This window comes from Biomphalaria glabrata, chromosome 1 (assembly GCF_947242115.1).
Source record: "Biomphalaria glabrata chromosome 1, xgBioGlab47.1, whole genome shotgun sequence".
Classification (NCBI taxonomy): domain Eukaryota; kingdom Metazoa; phylum Mollusca; class Gastropoda; family Planorbidae; genus Biomphalaria; species Biomphalaria glabrata.
The window spans coordinates 75,369,115-75,388,491 of record NC_074711.1 but is presented as its reverse complement, the minus strand read 5'-3'; the positions used below and the strand labels follow the sequence as shown (position 1 = coordinate 75,388,491).

At 34.2% G+C, this 19,377-nt stretch overlaps 1 protein-coding gene across 1 annotated transcript; it reads right to left on the bottom strand.

Moving 5' to 3' along the window:
- Positions 1-2,308: 2,308 nt before the first annotated feature.
- On the bottom strand, positions 2,309-19,377 carry LOC106072616 (mediator of RNA polymerase II transcription subunit 1-like). The gene is made up of 16 exons (XM_013233023.2): positions 19,093-19,377; positions 16,089-16,198; positions 15,369-15,447; positions 15,061-15,236; positions 14,917-14,945; positions 14,724-14,795; positions 14,545-14,619; positions 14,373-14,440; positions 14,161-14,247; positions 13,930-14,056; positions 13,709-13,833; positions 13,233-13,333; positions 11,640-11,832; positions 11,445-11,540; positions 11,239-11,344; positions 2,309-11,070 (listed from the first exon to the last, which is right to left on the bottom strand). The coding sequence occupies exons 1-16, from the start codon at positions 19,145-19,147 to the stop codon at positions 5,802-5,804; spliced, it is 6,768 nt and encodes a 2,255-aa protein (XP_013088477.2). The 5' UTR covers positions 19,148-19,377; the 3' UTR covers positions 2,309-5,801.

Here is a 19,377-nt window from a genome sequence, read left to right as displayed (position 1 = left end):
CGGGACCGTTGGGGCACTACACAAGATCTGTTAACCTTCTTTCTCAATTCTTATCTCTCATTTGTTTTTGATATAATTTCATTCGGATGTTCTTTCTGAAAATATTGAAGCCTGCCTGGGTGGACCACTTCGGGGGTCGATTTTGAGTTTGTGTTTCCACACAAACTGTCTTTTGTGACCTTGTTTTTTATATAACTGTGCTGAAATAATTCATGTCAAGAGTTGCACTGATTTTAACGCGATACTGCTTTAGACATTGAAAATGAAGTAACTTACCCCTCTGAATATCTTCTGTAAACAGAATTAATTTGTCTTCAAAACAAACCAATTCTTCTACCAAAACATAGGCTATGTTTCCCTTTCATTGCAGTTTTAGATTCAGCTCATTTAACTTCTCTGTTATATCCACCATAAAGTAAACTTTTTGCAACTATTTGTCGTTCTCTAATTCAGTGTGATTAATGCCTTTTTCCTTTAGGAATGTATTTATTTCTTTCAAGCACAAAGCAAAACGTTTCAACCTTTGGAAAGCCCTATCACTTTATTGTGAAGAAGGAGGTTGGAATACTGAGTCTCCATTTCCTTTAAGAAGTCTTTAAACTGACGATTGTAGAATGCTTTTGACAAGATGCTGTTAACAATCTTGATTACCAAATTTATGACGTTAACTATTTCGGTTGGAATCGTTTTGGGCACAAAGCGCTACATTATGCATTATGTAGTGAAACGTAAGAATTTCATGGTTTATTTGGCTCCAAAGAAAGAATCGTTATTGTCCTGTCATATTTCTGGCTTCATCAGTTGCTATTGAAACGATTTTATTTAAATCGATTTTAATGTCTTCAATGTATTTTTTGCATAGCATTTGTTCTATCGTCCTTTCTAGTTTGTCCTGAGAGCTGTAGCAATCCTAGAAGTTCTTCTTTTGGACCTTGGGAAGACATATACCTGACAATAAGGGCAACTTGTGCCCTCTGTATATATCGCAAGACGATAAGACAGAATAAAGCTGGATATCATCCACCTGCAAATATGTTACGTTTGAAGACATTTTAGCTATTCTATCTTGAACTGTTTTAGCGGACAGTGGCAAATCTTTTTTTTTTTTTTCAAGATTTATGGTTTCTTTTTGAAATCACGAAACAGTTCCCCACTGCATGCAGGAAGCAGTCTTGACATACTCACCATCTGTAATGGTTTGCCTTTTTGTGCAATTTCTAGTGGTACCGCAAAGTCTACCAGATTAGCGTTACTTATAGATTGCTTCTAACTTTGAGAAGATAATCGCTTCTAACTCATTTAGCCTACTTGAAACAACAAACAGCCAAAGCGAGTGGTGAAAATGCCAAATTGTCTTGCGTCGTAAGCGAATTAAAACCTACATAGAAACATCAGACGACGGAGTCATTCGAGAGCTTCCGACGGACTGACAACACTGACGACGCGTGTCACGTGGAAGGGGAGCTCGAGTACAAGTGGCTGAGAGATAGAATCGGTGCCTAATCCTCGTTGAACATTTCAGAACTATTTAAAAAAATGTTTCGATAAAATAATTCATATTAGCGTATGGAACTTAAGAGCCGCAGCTTCACAGCCAAAGAGCCGCAGGTTAACGACCCCGATTCTAGTCTGAAGGCCAACGTGCCAATGAGTCATTACCAGTCTCTAAACAAGGCTTATTTACCCTTAGTTTAGTACCTTTTCTAATTAAAATATTAAACCATTTTAATTAATTACGACCTATTCGTTAATTTTTCGATTCATTCATATGTTGCCATTGACAATCAATGAATAGTTGTGCACAGAGGTTCAACTTGATCCGAGAACTGGAAGAAAACCCAGACAGAAAGAGAGAGCGAGTTAATAGTATAACCTTAATATGAATGATATTACAAAAACATTCCAAAATCCTTTCTTCCACATGTACTTACAGAACATAGATAACTGCATTATGGCTGCTGTGACTAAGTAATGGAACACGATTTGACATTTCTTCCATGTTACCCAATCAGGTTATTCAATCACCTTTTGCTTCCTCCTATACTTTTAACATTTAGAATCTTTTTTTTTTTTTTAAATACCATTAACAGCATATTTAGTGTAGAATTAAGAATGGATACTTTATTATTTCTCAAATTTATAATTATGTAACATTTAAACTGATTCATACATAATGTAATTTTTTCTCCAATAACATAACTTTAAAATATTAATTTTAGATTATTAGTTAAGAAAGGGAATCTGGTTAGCATTTGTCCCTGTGTTTGAGCTAATTAAACTAACACAAAAACAAAACTAGCAACAATAATTAAAGTAGCCATAGAAAAATTTATTATAAATTTTATGTTTCAATATCAACAGATATTATTGGTTTACATGTGTATTTTATTTCATGTTTTTATCTTCAAAGGAATGAAAATATCCATTACAAGATGAGAATATACAATATTTACAGTCAAATATAAATATTCACAAATATGACTTTATATTAAACAATATCTTATAGCACATATGAAGACACGAACTCTGATTTCAATACATGAAATGCATACATTTACACAGAATATCCAGTAAACTAAAAATATAAATGATGTATAATATGTATAGACCAATCATTTCATTAATAAGAAAATAAACTTGACACAAAGTATTTAATAATGCTTTTTTCTTTTTTTTCTTTTAAATTGGGAGCAGTAATAAAATGGCAATTAAAAAAATCTACAATCTCACATCTACACTACTTTGACTAAGCTACTGAAATTTATTGTGCTGGAATAATTGCAATTTATAAACTCAAATGCCATGAAAAATTTAATGTAAAAAAGGTTACCTTTATATTTAAAAAAAAATTAATTTTAAAGCAAGCTTGGAATCCTAAGCATTGCTAATATGTATGCTTTGATATGATTGAAGTTAGTTGGAAATAAGATAACCTGTAAGTCATATTATGTCTTGGTTCAATAAGGGATGTAATGAAATATGTGTATACATCTGTACAAGTCATGCCGTTAGGTCAGTTGGACTCATAAAAATCAATCAAGCAAAGCAGTTAATTTGGCTAATATGCAAGAGATACTATAGTTTGGCAACGATCTAGAACTAACACACTGACACACAATGAGCTTATTGGGCAGCTGTAGCAAATATCACTAGATGGCATTCAGTTCCAGAGTCTGGGTGCAGGCAAGAGAAGCCCTTTGATTTCAGCACTGACCAAAATAAAGGAGCATTTAGTCTGAGCTCTTCATACATACCTACAACATGGTAGCATATATATATATATATATATATTGTGTGTGTGTGCTGTGTGATTTTCAGTTGGAACTTAAATAGATGAGCAAAAAGTTTATTCACAGTATCTTTCAGGGTATGATTCAAGTTTTCATTTGCACCAACACTGCAGCTCTCATGGAAAATCAAATATAAACACTACATTTGATGAAAAAAATAATGCTTGCTGTTCGTTTTATCCAACAAGTTTTATGCTATATATATATATATATTTACTACCAGTTTGTTAAGCTGTCAGCTATTAACTGATATCACAATATACATTTAGCAAGATGAATCGATGGAAATCCAGTGTTATTTACTTTCATTAGTACAAAAGAAATGAGATGGTAAACGACTGTCAAAAGTACAAAACTTTAACAAATATTACTTTTGTGTGTGTGTGTTCTAAATCCATCTAGCAGTACCATATCTTTTCAGGTGTAAGTTAAAGCATTCTTTTTTGTTTAAATGAAGCAGCATACAAACATATGTTTTGTATAAAGTTTTGGTCAATATCAAATCTTCCAAAGCCTAGATAAGAGAAGAATGTATCTCTTCTAATTTAGTATGAAGTGTTTACTATATCAACTAGGACCAATGTCTAACACAAGCAGTCAAACTTGCTTTGCCTCCCCACCCCCGTTTTTTTCTTGTAGCTAAAGACAAAAACAAATATGGGAGACAGTAGCCCTTGAGAAACTACAGTCCAGCTGACCTTCTGTACAGAAGAACAAATTAGCTGGGAAAAAAAAAGGAAGAGTAAGACAAAAAGATTTGCACTTCCAGAAGGAAACAATTTTTTTTAAATAACCAAAGATGACATTTTAGTACCGGTAACAATATTAATATATATATATATATATACTTCTAAACAGCAAGCTAAAACAATGAAATGTAATTTTTTTAAAAAAGGCTACAATGATTAAAATGATTTGTCTTCATGAAGACATTAACAGCTTTTTTTTTTAAAGAACTTCAGTGGGTTTTTTTTTAATTTGATAAAATATATAAATTTGGTATATTTGATTAAACTGCTGTTATCATAAAAATATACTTGTCTTAAAATTATTTGAAAATATTGAGCATGGAAGACATAAAAAAAAAAAAGCTGTAAAAAAAAAAAACAACAACAACAACTTATGCCACCTTAGTCACCTACATCTTACTGAAGAAATGTATTAAAAAAATGACAACAGAGATATTACAGCCAATAATTATGCAAACCAATTATCTTTATCAGCACTAAGAAAAAAATAGACAGCTTAATAAATGAAAAAATGAAAAAAAAAAAAAAACTTGTACAAAACTAAAGCTATGTTTTTATTTCCTTGTTGATAGGTGAATAAAAGTACCCATCTAATAAGATATCTTTTTTTAAACACCCACATTTCTAATTCAGTTGAACTTCCTGGACAGTTTATGATTAACTTTTTCACTGCATATCATTTAGTTGAACACACTAATTTTTGTAACACATAGTTAGCAAGCAAAAAAAAATAAAAAAATTACAGACTTAATAAAATATTTAATTTCTTGGAAACAGCAGAAAAAATAAGACTTTTTATATTTATAGTCACTTTAAAAAAGTCAAGATATTAACAGAGAGGAAATGTACAATTTAAAGGAGGATGACACAAATGACAAGAATGATGGAGTCCATGAGTTAAAACTCTAGCGGTTAAAAATAGTAACATTAGTAAACATCACAATAAGTATCACATGACTGGAAATACTTAAATAAAAAAAAATTCTTATCATGAACAAAATCTACACAGGAATAAAGAAAAATGGGTAAAGCTCAATGAACCAAAAGAAAATGGTTTGAGAGACCAGCAGATAAATGTCAAGCAGTGGAGGCTAGTCATCCACAGAGCTAGTTCATTGGAGTCACTAGTGTACACAGAAAACAAGAACCTGAACCAATAGTACAACACAGTCATAATTTAATCAAATGGCAGAGAGCTAGAGAGAAAAAATCTATGTATTATATACACATAAATACTGTACAGCGACTTAGACCTGTGATCTTTTTTTCTTTTTTCAAGTTTGAAGATGGTTATCAAACCAAATTAAAAAAAAAAAAGAATACAATAAAGTACACAAATTGCCAGCTATTTACAGGCTATGGACATAGGGAAAATACATGACTCATTGGGCCAGAAAAATGCATATGTGACAGAGATGACTTTCACGTGGCTGAACTTGGATGTTGGTTAAATGCTACAGCGATACTCATAATGGCACTTGTGATGAATTGGTTTTGGGTGCTACTTCAGAAGTATTCTTTATGATATACATTTAGCATTTAGCAACAAAATGCTAAAATTCAACACATAGCTCCAACTGTATACATAGCTAAAAATACATCCCACTCATAAAAAAAAATCTTTAAAATAAAATCTTTTAATGTATATATTAGAATAACAAACAGATAAGACAATGAAAGAAAATATTCCACACAAATCAGGAAAGGGGATGGCATTTACAATTTGAAGGCGATAATTACATTGCTTTAACTAAAGCTCATATCAGCTACCAAATCCTAAAGCTTCATCCATTAAATCATCATCAATTTCACAAGGGGAATCAGAGCGTTTGGGTGTTGATGCACCTGAAGGGTTCTTGGCAAGGGCTGGTGATCTGGCGGATGGTAAGCGACCTGGTATTGACACCCCTTCCAAATTATTCATGGGACTGCTTGATTTATCTCCATGGATCTGGCTAATGCTGTTGGCTACTTCATCTTTGGAAATGTGAGGAGACAATTGTGGTTTTAATAACACACTATTCAATACATTCTTGTCCACTTGTGAGGAGTATAACTGTGTTTTCATTAGCATGTTATTCAAAGAACTTTTCTCTGTACCTGACCTGAAAGTAAAGCCAGAGGATTCCTCATCATCAATCACCAAACCATTTTCAGGACTACTTATGTCACTTAAGGGACTAGAAAGAACTTTCACAGAAGAATGTTTTGTATTACTCTGCTCCTGACTAACTTTTTGATCCTGATTGTCTCTGGCTGAGCCACTAGTATGGTCAGGAACATCAAGTTTACCATTTTTAGCATTTGCTAAATGGCCAATGGTATCAGATGAATCTTCTAATTGATCAGGAGCAGGTTTAACTGACGGAATTTTAAAAATCTGTTCTTCTGTGTCCTTATGAACTCTTGCACTTTTAACACTAGGAGTATTAGATGGTGAGGAGTTAGGAGTATGGAATGGTGAAACTGAAGGTGATAACTTTCCTGAAACAGGTGACTGAACAACTGGTGATGATGGAGTTGGTAGAATTCTCAAAGGTGATGGTTTGTCTTTATTCTTAATGTTCAATTTTTTATTTTCCACATTTATATTTTTTAAAGGAACAGAGTTGGATGTAGCAAAGTCTGATTTATTCTTTTCCCTTGCAATATTTAAATCCATAGAAAGATTGGTATCTGTCAATTTAACAAAGTCTTTAGTTTTGTCTTCAAGAGTTTTAAAATACTTATTACTACCTTCAGTGTCTAAGAGTAAAGCTTTTGTATACTCAGAAGTAGATTTTTCTCCAAGAAAATCATTCGTTTTTGTTAATGAGTCAATAGCATGATTAACTCTGCCTTCCAAATTATTAATGAGCTCTGCACCTTCAATAGTGTCTGAAGCATCAAGCATTTTATTTTCCTCCAGTCTGAGTATCTCAGAAGAAGAATCAGTTTGAAGTTTTGTACTATCTGTACTCAAACTCGCTTTAAATCCTTCAGAAGGTGCTACTAATAGGTCTAAACCACCTCCAACAGCATTATGCTTCAGTTTATCAACGATAGCAGAAAGTGAGTTTTTACGCCCCCTTGAAGAAGGAAATGGAAATTTAGTTTTACAACTATCTGCACTCATAGGCGTTGTTGGCGTGCTAGAGGTAGACCTAGATAGTTTATCTGGAATACAAATGTTATTTATATCATTGCCGTCCTTGAAATTATTGCTGTGTTCAACTTGTTCACGCACAGACTTCACCAACAAGTTTTCTGTCACCAAGCCCGGTGATGCTAAAAGAGGAGCACTGTTGCTATGGGATGAATGTGAAAGTAAAGACTTCAGAGCACCTGGACTAGACAAATTATCCCCTGTGGCAGAGCTGATAGCATTAGTCACAGTTGTGGTGCCACATACACTGGGGAGTGAAATCGTTTTACTGATTTGATTATTTGAAGTTGGCACAATGGTTTTATTTACAGCTTTGTTATGTGAACTCTTACTGCTGCCCAAAACATTGTTAATGCTGGAGTTAGGAGTTTTCATGACATTAGATGTTCCCTTTGATAAATTGGAAGATTTGCTCATGTTGGCTGATTGTTTATGAGAACTTGAGATATGCACAGACTTGCTAGAAGGAGAAGGACGGCTTGAATGGTTGGTCAAGTTTGGAGACTTGCTGGCATTAATGTTGGGAGACTTACCAGAACTAATATTTGGAGATCTATTCACACCTGAACTAATATTAGGTGATTTATTCACACCTGAAGTAATATTGGGAGACTTGCTAGCAGTACTAAGACTTGGTGACCTGCCAGCACTGCTTAGGTTAGGAGATTTACCTGAGCTGGGAGATTTTGTTAAGCTGGAAGTATTTGGAGACCTACTAACATTAGAAGAGTTTGAAGGTGTCCTCTGAATGTTTCCATGAGATGATTGCCTCTGTCCACTGACTGCATTGGCTCCACTAGTCACAGATTTTTGTCCTGTACTAAGGTTTGAATGTCCTAGTTTTGTACTACTTCCACTAATATTTATTTTTGTAGTTCCAGTTTTAGGAGAGGCATTAGGATTATTGTTAGATTTTGAATTAGCACTGCTACCGGTTTTGTGACTATTTGAGCTTTGCTTCTGCCCAGCACTACTGCCTTGAGTGCTACTGCCAGAAGGATGATGTGGTCGAATATTTCCAGCCCTCTGTTGGCTTATTTGCCCAGCATTTACACCAGGGCTAGTTTGACGATTAGCACTTTGCATCCTATTAACATTAAAATTCTGCCTATTGTAATTAAAAGCTGCATTGTTATTGGCTGAAGGTCTACCAGCAGCTGTACCTTGACTAGAATTCACCCTTCCTGCTGGTCCAGTATTATAGCTGTTGTTAGCTTTTGTTCCTTGTGGTGTAAGACTTGTATCAGTAATGGGATCCAAACTAGAAGTTCGATTAATCAATGTGTTGGACGAGGAAGGCAGTTTTGGAATTCTTGGCAGACTGGCTATTTTGCTACCAGTTGGAGCATTTGGCAAAATGCTGGACAAAGACAGATTAGCAGAAGTGGTTACAGGAGAAGAATTGACTGAAGTGCTAGTAGTGTTTGCTGCTGTTGATGATGTTGCAGAGGATGAAGATTGTAATGAATTTCTACGTTCTACTAATCCTGATGTGGAGCCCCTTCGCTCTAACAGTGTATTATGAGCAGCAGAGCGTTTATCTGTGGCAGGCTGTGCTGCAGAGGTAGAACTGCGACGATCACTTTTACTTGAATTGGCAAGTGTTGTACTAGAAGTCTTAGACCCCGATTGGCTAATATTTACATTTACAGTTGAACCTGAGTTTGGCATATTTAATGGCTTCAATCTAATTGTTGCTTTGGAGACAAGTTTTGTGTCAGTTTTATTATCACTGACCTGAGATGGCTTAGAGCTGAGGGACTTAATAGAGGGTTTATGAGTGTTAGTTGCGATAGTGCCAGGTTTAACACTGGTCATGGAGCCTGACTTATGAAGATGCACAGATGCATTAACATCTTTTACTTTCACATTTTCTCCTAATAAAGAACTAGCTTCTTTAACTTCCTGTTTATTGGAAATTATCTTTTCCACCGGACTAGATGAAGATTTCTTAGAAATTTCATAACTTTGTTGAATTTTACCATCATATAACTGATCATGCTTCTCAGTCACAGGTTTTTTTGCTACCCTGATTTTTAATTTAAAATCAGTTTTAGAGTCATTTTCAACAGTTCTGTATACAGACTCTTGAATAATATGTTCATTTTTTTTCCTTTTTTTTTCACGTTTAGAGTCTTCTTTTTCTCTCTTTCTTTTAGTTGTACTACTTGAATTTCTATCTTTTTTCTTTACTTTATCAGTCTTTAGAGAAATAGATGCATCACTAGAACGTTTATGCTTACCTGATGAAATCTGTAGCCTTGTTGGTGAAGACGAATATACACTGTCTGAATAATGCAACAGTGTTTCATCTTCATCCTCATCACTTTTGAAATCAAACGTTGTTATACTATTAGATTTTAAGTTTGATTTATCCGCAGATTTCACAACTGGCTTGACACTGTTTTGTTGTTTTAAAGGTCCCACTCGAAGTTTTAAAGAAACTTTCCCTTCAGAGGGGGCAGACTTAATTTCAGCACTGCTTAGCTCTACTTTACCAACCTGCTGCTGTCTTGCCCTGTCAAATTTTTCAAATATGCCCACATTTTGTTTGTCATTAGGGTGCTCTGGATTTGAGCATTGCCCATCTAGCAAACATCCTTGATGCGGTTTTATGTCCTGCATCAATGAAATAATTCTATTATCACTTGTGAGCTGCCCATCACTAAAGAAACTGGAGTTAGCTTTATGTGATGATGCATTAAGAGTTGATGTTGGACTGTCCGAAGGTGCTAGCAGCAACGTGCTTAACTTGGAAACATGGACAGTGGAAACATCACTTGGGTCGAAGTCCTTAGCCCTGCCTACCTCTCCCGACCCTTTGAGGTAAACCTCAAGAGAGGTAGAGGCGTTCTCGTTTTTTGAGCCCGATGGAGAATTTTGTAACATATTAGGAATTCTGTTTGATGCCTCAGAATCAAACATCATTAAATCTTGATCTTTATGAGGAAAATGCTTATCTACACTGTCAACTAATTTTTTTAAACTGGATTCTGCAGATATACTATCTTCTGTGAGATCTATCACATTTCCTTGTGAACGAGATAAACTGGCAGCATGGTTGAGCGATGAATGCGGATGATGGTGGAGTAAATGAGTTGAAGACCCAAGGTTTGACTGCATGGAACTCATTATAGGAGGTGTGGAGGACAGGCCCTGGCTCATTAGACCTGGCCCCATGTCCAGATCCATAGAGCTCCCCATTGGGTTCATGCGATCTGAAGAGTCACTGTCACCAAATCTATGTTTGGGACTGGGGCCACTCATTTCTGACTGAGATTTTCTCTTGCGTTGACGTTTGCCACCTATAAGTGGTTGATTAGGTTTACAGGTCATGGGTATAACATTGGTAGCCACTGATATGTTATCATCTAGGAGTCGAGACAACATAGGGCTGTCATGCACCTCAGGCTGTCCACCCCCACCAGGCAGTTTATCTTCCAATAATGTAGATAACAGAGGGTTATGAGGTTTGTCTGGGCCGGGAGACAACAGAATAGAATTATTGGCCCGATGTAAGTTATTGTCACTGAAATTCCTATAATCCTCCATCCCTTCAGTAGCAGTTCTACTGTCTAACAACATTGGCACCATTTGAGACTGTCCATTACTGCTCATGTGACTGTGAGTTGGAGCCACTGAATAATGAATTTGAGTGTAACTAGGCGGAGGCGGAAGAGTGGGATGCGGAGGTTGCGGTGGAGGCCTGCCTTTTGTAGGCATTGTGGCTTGAAGCTTTGCTTGCCGCTGCTTCAATTCTTTCAGAAATAAGGCGTTGTCATTTTTCTCTTTTTCGGCTGCCAGTGCTGCTGCTTCTTTTAGCTTATCCAAATGATGGCGACCAATCCCAACAAGCCATCGCAGCATTATTGGGATGGACATGCACCTAAGAAAAAATATTTTAAAGAACATTTTTAAACTTTGGTTAATCATAACTATTGTTTTAACAACTGAATTTTATTAATTATTTTCATTTTTTGAATAAGTACCTTATAACATTAAATAATTAGCTAAGTTTATACAAATATTATTAATGCATCTAGAAAAAAGATACCTCTGAAACACTTTAGATAGGGCATCGTCAGTACATAATGTATGTTCATGGTTAGTGCAAGTAATGTGGCACTTGAGGTTGGTGATGTCAGTAAGATCAATATCCACTAGAAGAAAATATTTTAAAAATTATTATTCATTCAAATTAATGTAAACAGATATCCTGGGAAAAATTTCTTTATAAATCCTATTGCTGTAATATATTACCTGTTATCATAGAGTCATAGGCAGGATGTTCAAAAACTATAGTCAGTTGTTGAAGGGACACAGTTGTGACTTCAAAAACAATTGTATTTAATACTTCTGTTAAAAAAACGCATACACATTAGAACCTCAAAGTATTCTCACCTCCTAAATAATTTACTTAAAGAGCCAAAATATAGAAACCGAAACTATTCTTACCTTTTTTGGAAGCAGGTCTTATACAACTAGACAAAACTATGTTAAATAAAAGTTGCTGTCTCAATAGGTTCAATATCTGTGGCACATGTGTAGGATGGGTAAAAGGAATGCGAGATACCATCACTCCCTGTAAATCTTGAGACACCCCATTCAATCCATCCAGAAAGTAAATGTGACGCTGATCTGGCAAAGACTATTAAAAACAAAAAAGACAACCTATATAACTTATATAATAATTATTATTATTTATGTTTGCATAAAACCAATGAGACCAATTTCCAGTTTTGAATGTAAAGAGAAAGATTACTTTTTCTCTCCCCCCCCCCCCCCCAATTTTTTTTCTGAGCCATGTTCTCTGTCACTGCGAAAGTTATGTGGGGTATCTCTAGTCCAACTTGCAGAAATAAAAGCATTATCTTTCCATGACCTTCTCATCGAAGGTTAAAAAGTCGGTGTATGAGTGTGGTGCCCCGCATGGTTGGGGGACAAAGAGAATTATATATATATATATACCGTAAGCAAAGAGGGGTAACTCTGAATAGATAAATATTCTTAAATATTCTTTAAAAAATAATAAAAAGCAATACAGATACAGTTTTAACTAATCTCTAGGGTACTGTTCTCAACAATACATGATGAAATCCTTTTATAGGGATTCTGCTAGAGTCTCAACGCACTAGGAGTTAGCCATCATTACCCCATTCTACAGCAGTAGGAGCAAGTGGGTTAAAAGATACATGCTAATCATTGAATAAAAATGTATTTTATTTTTTTTAATTTCTAAGTATATATCAATATATTTATATATATATATTGTTACGTCTCTCCTACTATCCAGGCTCTCTTCCAACTGCACCACACGACACAACGAACTTAAAGAACCTCACAACTCAGGGCTCCAAAGTAACAGTAGCAATTTAATTGCAAATACATTACAACACTGTACAGTTGGCAACAATATTACACTAAATGTCCAAAAACCTAGCCTTGCTCCGACTGACTTCACAAACCGTCTGTTTCTAACTTTGCCTCGTACTGGTCACATTGCGAGGTAACGTGAAGTGTCGTCTTTTTGACATACTCGCTCTTATATAGTGTCTCTACTGGCCTTCTAGAATAGGATGGAACGTTCTTGACCACTCAGAATGATCACAATCACCGTGACTTGCGTGCATCATATATTTACGACACTGGTCATTGCCGAACTGGCGTGTACTGTCACTGGTCTCGTTTGACCGCTCGTCCTGCGGCGATTTGGGTAGGCTAAAAACACACAGCACTATCCCCATCTGTGTCACCACCAGGTTTACAACAATATATATATATATATATATATATACACATATATATGCCTAAATTATACAATAATAGTTATGATTTATTGATATATAAAAAGATGTTAAGCAGCTGACTTTTACAAGTTATATTTTAATGAACCATGGTTTATACCAAAATAGAAAACAATCACTTCATGATTCAAACTGACTCCTGCATATCAGATTGAAAAGGTTTCCAAACGCAACAGAATTACATTGAAAAAAATTCATAACAATTTATTTCTGTCATGGTAAAGTCAATAAAATCATTTCCTACCACAAACAATTTCCTGCAATCTTGTATTTTGCCATCTGAATAAGTCTCTAATACAAGTGAACACAAACTTTTACACTCTGTAACTTGATGGATTTCTAAATCTGAGAATAAAAAAAAACATAGTGATTAAAACATTTAGCTTTTCCACTCATGACAACTACAACTATCAGAAAGATTGTGAGCCTTACATCACCAAACTCTATCAATTTTATAACTTGTTATATGCTTCATTATTTCAAAGTACCATAACCAACTTGGATATATGTATGCTGATTAGGTAACTGATTATTTTCTATTCCTCTCTTGTAAATTTTGTCAATTTTTATTAAAATATTTAATGCATAGAAATAGTATAGCCCTGTTTTTGAAAGCACATTGAGCTTAATGTAAGCTTGTTATAGATTCATTTATTTTAGCTGAAGAAAATGTGTTTGTCTCTAAAATTTTACCCAATTGTATAAAATGAAAGTAATTACTAGTAAGCATGGTGATTTTCTGCAGCAGCTGCATGGATATAGGTAAAGGCTGAGGTAGGACAAGAACAAAACTAGCAGGCAACATCATACTGTTGATCTTGGTCACAGCAGAAAATGATGGAAGGCTGTTGAAGTTAAAAAAAAAAAAGGTAATTAGACTAATGAAAAAATTTAGACATTTTGTTTCAGCATTTGGGAAAATGTTTTAACTATTCCAATACCTTTTTCCTTCCTGAGTTTTGCTGACATTCATAAGTGGCATAGTCTGTAACTTATTTGGAGAAGCTGAATCTGGAACAGGCTCTAAACAGACAGTGACACTTTGACCTAAGAAGTTTTCTGTTATGGCTTTAAAAAAAAAGATAATGAAATTAAGAAAAAAAAAACATACTAATATTATTTATTTCTATAAATAATTACCAAAAAAAATTAAGTTTTTCTACAATTCTCACCTTCAACAGTCAAAGGATGTGCTGTCAATGACTTCTTGTCCAAGAGATCATAGGGTGATACAAAGTATATGAGCTTCATGGGTTTGCCTATTTTAAAATTTAAAAAAGTGAAATGGTACTACAAAAATTATTTAATGATGTTAAAACTATATGTATAAACTTATCTTAGAACCACAGTAAAAATGTCAGAAGTTACTGAAATTAATTTTTACCTGCAAGACGTGGCAGCATTATTCCCAGAGGACATTTATGAATATAATTGGCTACTCCACTAATTGAACTAAAAATAAACGAAGAATAAAATTTAAACAAATTTTTAAAATCTTTTCAATGAGAAAAATATTTCATAGAAAATATAAACCCATTTTTTTTTTTTAAAATTACCTTTGGAATTGAGATAGCTGATTTAAATCTTTTTCTAAAGCTTGAAGGGCCAAAAAAGCTTTTGATTTCAGCTTCCTGTTAAAAAAAAAGTTTATTAACAGGAGAATATTATTGTAAAATGAAGATAAATTTGCAACAGGCTATAATTATAAAACCAATAAAGAAAAAAAAAAGCTTACTCATCATTCGTGACTTGATATATGCTCTGAAGACCTTGTAAGTGCTCGATGAATTCTGAGAAATCTCCTTTTCTGTAACCAAATTATTATTTGTGTAAATATATTTATGCACACTTTAAAAAAAAAAATAAAAATAAATCTAAAACTGAAAATTTTGTTAAAAAATAAATAAATCATGGTCACAAATACTTACCTTAAAATATCCTTTAGATCAGGACAATCCTAAAAAAAAAAGTTATAGTTTTAGTTATTACACGTTAGGGAACTCCTATACACATGAGCAGACAAAAATGATCAAGAAATAATGAAAAGTTTGTCAAGTCAACAAGCAACTTACAACTACATCTCCTTGATTAGCTAATTTTACACTAGTTATGTTGTCTCCATCTAGTAACACATCCACATGAAAGGCATCCGAACTTAAAGATACTTTTTGTTCCTGAATACTTGTGCTCATACCCAACTGACGCCCTATTGAATCCAGCCTCTCCTTTAAAGTTTGCTGAGAAATTACTGGAAAAAAAAAAAAAATCATAAAATAAGTATAAAGGAGATATAGTAATTGCCATCTCACCAGACAGCTGAAATAAAGATGCTTAATATGAATATAGAGCATTTACAGCAATGAAAAATATATATGCTGACCTTTCATGGCTTTCTGTATTGTATCTAGACACTTCTGTACGCTAGCATCTTCTATTACATCTGGCTGTTGTCGAAGCTCCTAGATTTAAGTAAAAAAAAAAGTTTCAGACATTATAGTAACACTAACAAATAATTATTTTACAATAAATGAAATAACTAACATGTGTTACACCAACTACAAGAAAAATATACAGAAAGAAGGAGCAGACCTGCCTACCTAAAAAAAAGTCCAAAAATGTAATACTGATGGTCAAAAAGTGTATTTTGGCACCAGAATGTGTAACACTTGGACGATCAACTACTTTATCAAGTGTAAAAAAGCCACACTGTGTAGTTGCTAACTGAACTGTATGAGCCACCCAAAGCACTCTTGTTGTCTTCATTTGCTAGGCTAGATCTAATTGCTATCTAGAACCAATCAACATACAGATCTGGCTGTAATGTCTTCACCCCACCTTTAGATTCCCACAGGACAGCTTAGCATGACCTCTGTGACCACTTGTAAGCTAGCTTAGAGAGGAATTTTTTTTTTATGATACGGAATGCATATAATGCATATGTATTTGCTAACTGACAATAATTTTTTTAAGCGATTTTGCTTAACAGTAGGCAGGTCTGATGGGGGAATTATAGCAACTATACAAATCTCAAAATAAAAAATAAATAAAATAATTACTATAGTACTAATATCTTAAATAAACAAAGTAAAAGCATACTAACTGCTACAGAGCTTTTCACTATTTTGATGCTGTCATTCCAAGAACGGTTCTGAGAATTTTTATGTTTCAGTCTGTCAATAAAAGATTCTTGAGTTCTTTTTGCAGCTCGTCCTAAATAATAAGGATTAACAAGTTATATATATATATATATATATATATATATATATATGTCACAAGCCTGAAGGAATTTTTTTTTACCTTTACAGCTTTTCTACCATCCTCATTCATTTGAACACATATACATATATATTGTTACGTATTTCTGAATCTTCTGGCTAAATGTATTAGTAGGCACACAAATAAAAACACTGCAAAGAACTTGACGACTAAACTCTCAGCTTCATATAACTTTATTGACTATTAACTCTAACAATTTGTTACTGTAACATGTAGCGTAGAAGACTGTACAATATCTGTCAGTTTACAGTTAGATATACTTCGTTGCAATTCATCTCTTCACTTCGTTGCAATTCATGTCTTCTGAACTTGCATCGAGCCGTATTCCACAGAACAGACCAACGACACACTTCCCAGTGTCGCTCCAGGTCTACCAAAGCTGAACCAATTCGTACTTAAAGTCTACCGAATCAGAGCCGCACACGTCTTACATCGACTGTAGCGGCTCAAGTCCACTGTAGTTCGCTGTATAGACTTTATCGACAGTAGTCCACTCCAGTTAACTCTACCCTTGTTAACTTGCATCGAGTCGTACACATCTCTCTTCTACTGTCTCGCACAGTAGACAACAGTACCGACGACTCACTCACGACTGACTTTCACATTAACTCTCTGGCTTCCCTAATCGCTTGACCATTGTTGCAAAAACACTTCTAGTATCCTCTGGAACAACACGGGAGGAAACATCACATCCTGTTGTTGTTTATACATGTCGATTCCAGAGAACACCCATCTCGCCGAGGTCACACGTAGTGACCTCTAACTGTCGCTGTTCATTTGTAACACTGCCCCCTTCGTAGATCAGTACGTCCTCTGGAACAACACGTGAGGACACGTCACATCCTGTCTTTGTTTATATGCGTAGATTCCAGAGAACACTGGCTGCTGTGTCATCTCGCTGGGGTCACACGTTGACCTCTACTTGTCACTGTTCATTTGTAACAATATATAATTGGTTTCTTCACTTTAATCCATTATCCCTTAATTCAGACTTTTGGCTCATTACAATGAAGATTTGTGCTTTCAAAAAACCTTTGGTTACTTAAAAATGTAAAACTTTATTCTAACATAAAAAATCTCTGCATTTTCTCTTTTTTTTGGGTCTGCCTAAGGTGGATTAGGAAGGGGCATTAAAAAAGGATATGGTTTACGGTTTCATAAGGGTGGGAGCAGTGTCTACAAAGGGGGAGTTGTGTGGAATTTATTTTGTTTAGATGGCAATTTAAACGATGTGTGTCCTGTTCTTAATTGGAAGATATTATTATTATTATAGCTTTTATATAGCGCTACTTTCATGCTTATAGCATGCTCAGAGCGCTTTTGGTCCAATCACATTTGTGGACCAGTGGGGGAGGAGGGGGTATCTAGGAGTTGGTTTTCCGTGCTGCCTTTAGGCGCTCAGTAAACACAACTCTGCCAGAGTCAGGTGTCGAACCTCGAGACCCCTTCTAGGTAGCCAAGCCAAGTTCAAGCGCACTTGGCCTCTCGACCACGCTTCCCACGATAGTAGATTGCTCTTTGGCAACATATAAATGTATTAGTGTTTTGAGGGTATTATTAAAAAGGCACACTTTCTCACAGCACCACAAGTGTTGAAAATAAATTTAACAGCTAATTAACTTTTTATGTTTTATTTTCTCACTATAATTGTTGAAAAGACTTCTTAAAACCATCTCTTTGTTCAGAAATGCTTGATAGGCAAATAATAATTTTGTAAGGCATCTATGAACTAATAAAGCTTAGCAAAAATAAAGATCTATTTGCAACTGATTTTAAAAATGACATTAACATTGATATATATATATATATATACTTCAGCTTTCCATTGACTAATCATTTAGTCAAAATGAAGACATAAATTATAACTCAACTAGAATCTAGAAAAATCTAAATCTAGAATGGAAAATTTAGCCTTTCTAATATTTTTGTCTTTTATTAGATCTAGATTTGGACTAGATATATATATACTAATATATATATATATATATATATATATATATATATTAGTATATAGAAAGTTGACATTAAAATTCCATTCAATTCACTCTCATACTTTTGCTTCTATGATGGTGTTCTATCTGGTCTACACAATCACAGTTGAAGGCAGACTCATCTCTGTAATATTGGTTATAGATCTAGAAATAGTAGTTTTTGGCATAATAAATAATATAATAGAGTCTAGATCTAGAATAAATCTCTTTTAATAGCCACTTTTACTTTCTAAGACTTTAGGCTTTAGGTCTCTTTTAAGTTTTGCTTTTATTTAATATCACTGACAGTGACACTAGTCACTAGATTTTTTAGATTCTATAATTCTAGACTAAATCTAGGATATATAATTAATTTAATAATATTAATAGATATATTAATTTATTACTATAGATCTAGATTTTCTAGATTCTAGATTTATGTCTTAACTTAGTCTTAGAATTATCCAGCTAGATCTAGCTAGAATCTAGCTTACTTAAATAAATAGAATAGATCTATTATTATTTTAAAGAATTATTTATTAGATTTCTATTGTTTTAAAGAACTATATCTAAATTCTAAATCTATTATCTTAAGACCTAACTAAACTAGATCTATGTTTATTAAAGTTAGTTAGACACTGAGACACTGACAATCTCAAGCAAGTCTGCAGTCAGTTAGTGCTGTGTAACAGTTACAATGATAATCATATCATAAACAAGACAACTAGAATCTAGATCTAGATATAAAAAAAACAACTCTGAAGAATAAAATAGGATCGATTGACACCGCGTAAATTATATTTGAATGGCAAAGGGCTAAATTACAAAGATAATATTCATATAAAACACAATAATTACCATGCGATAATTGGTGCTCCAAATAAACAGAGGGTATCCCAGTTTCCGCTGCCATCTTTGATTGTGCACTCAACAATCCTCAGCGGCCTCTGGTAGTGGCTTGTCTCGTTAATGAATATACGAGTACATGGCTTGATTGTGACATACTTATTGTTCAACTTTCAAAACAGATACATACATTTTTAAGTATTTAAAGCACAAAATTGTAAAATCTCCATTTTTCAATGAAAACATTAAAGTTATGCTTACATTTGCATCTCAAGCATTGTAAACGCACTTCCCCAG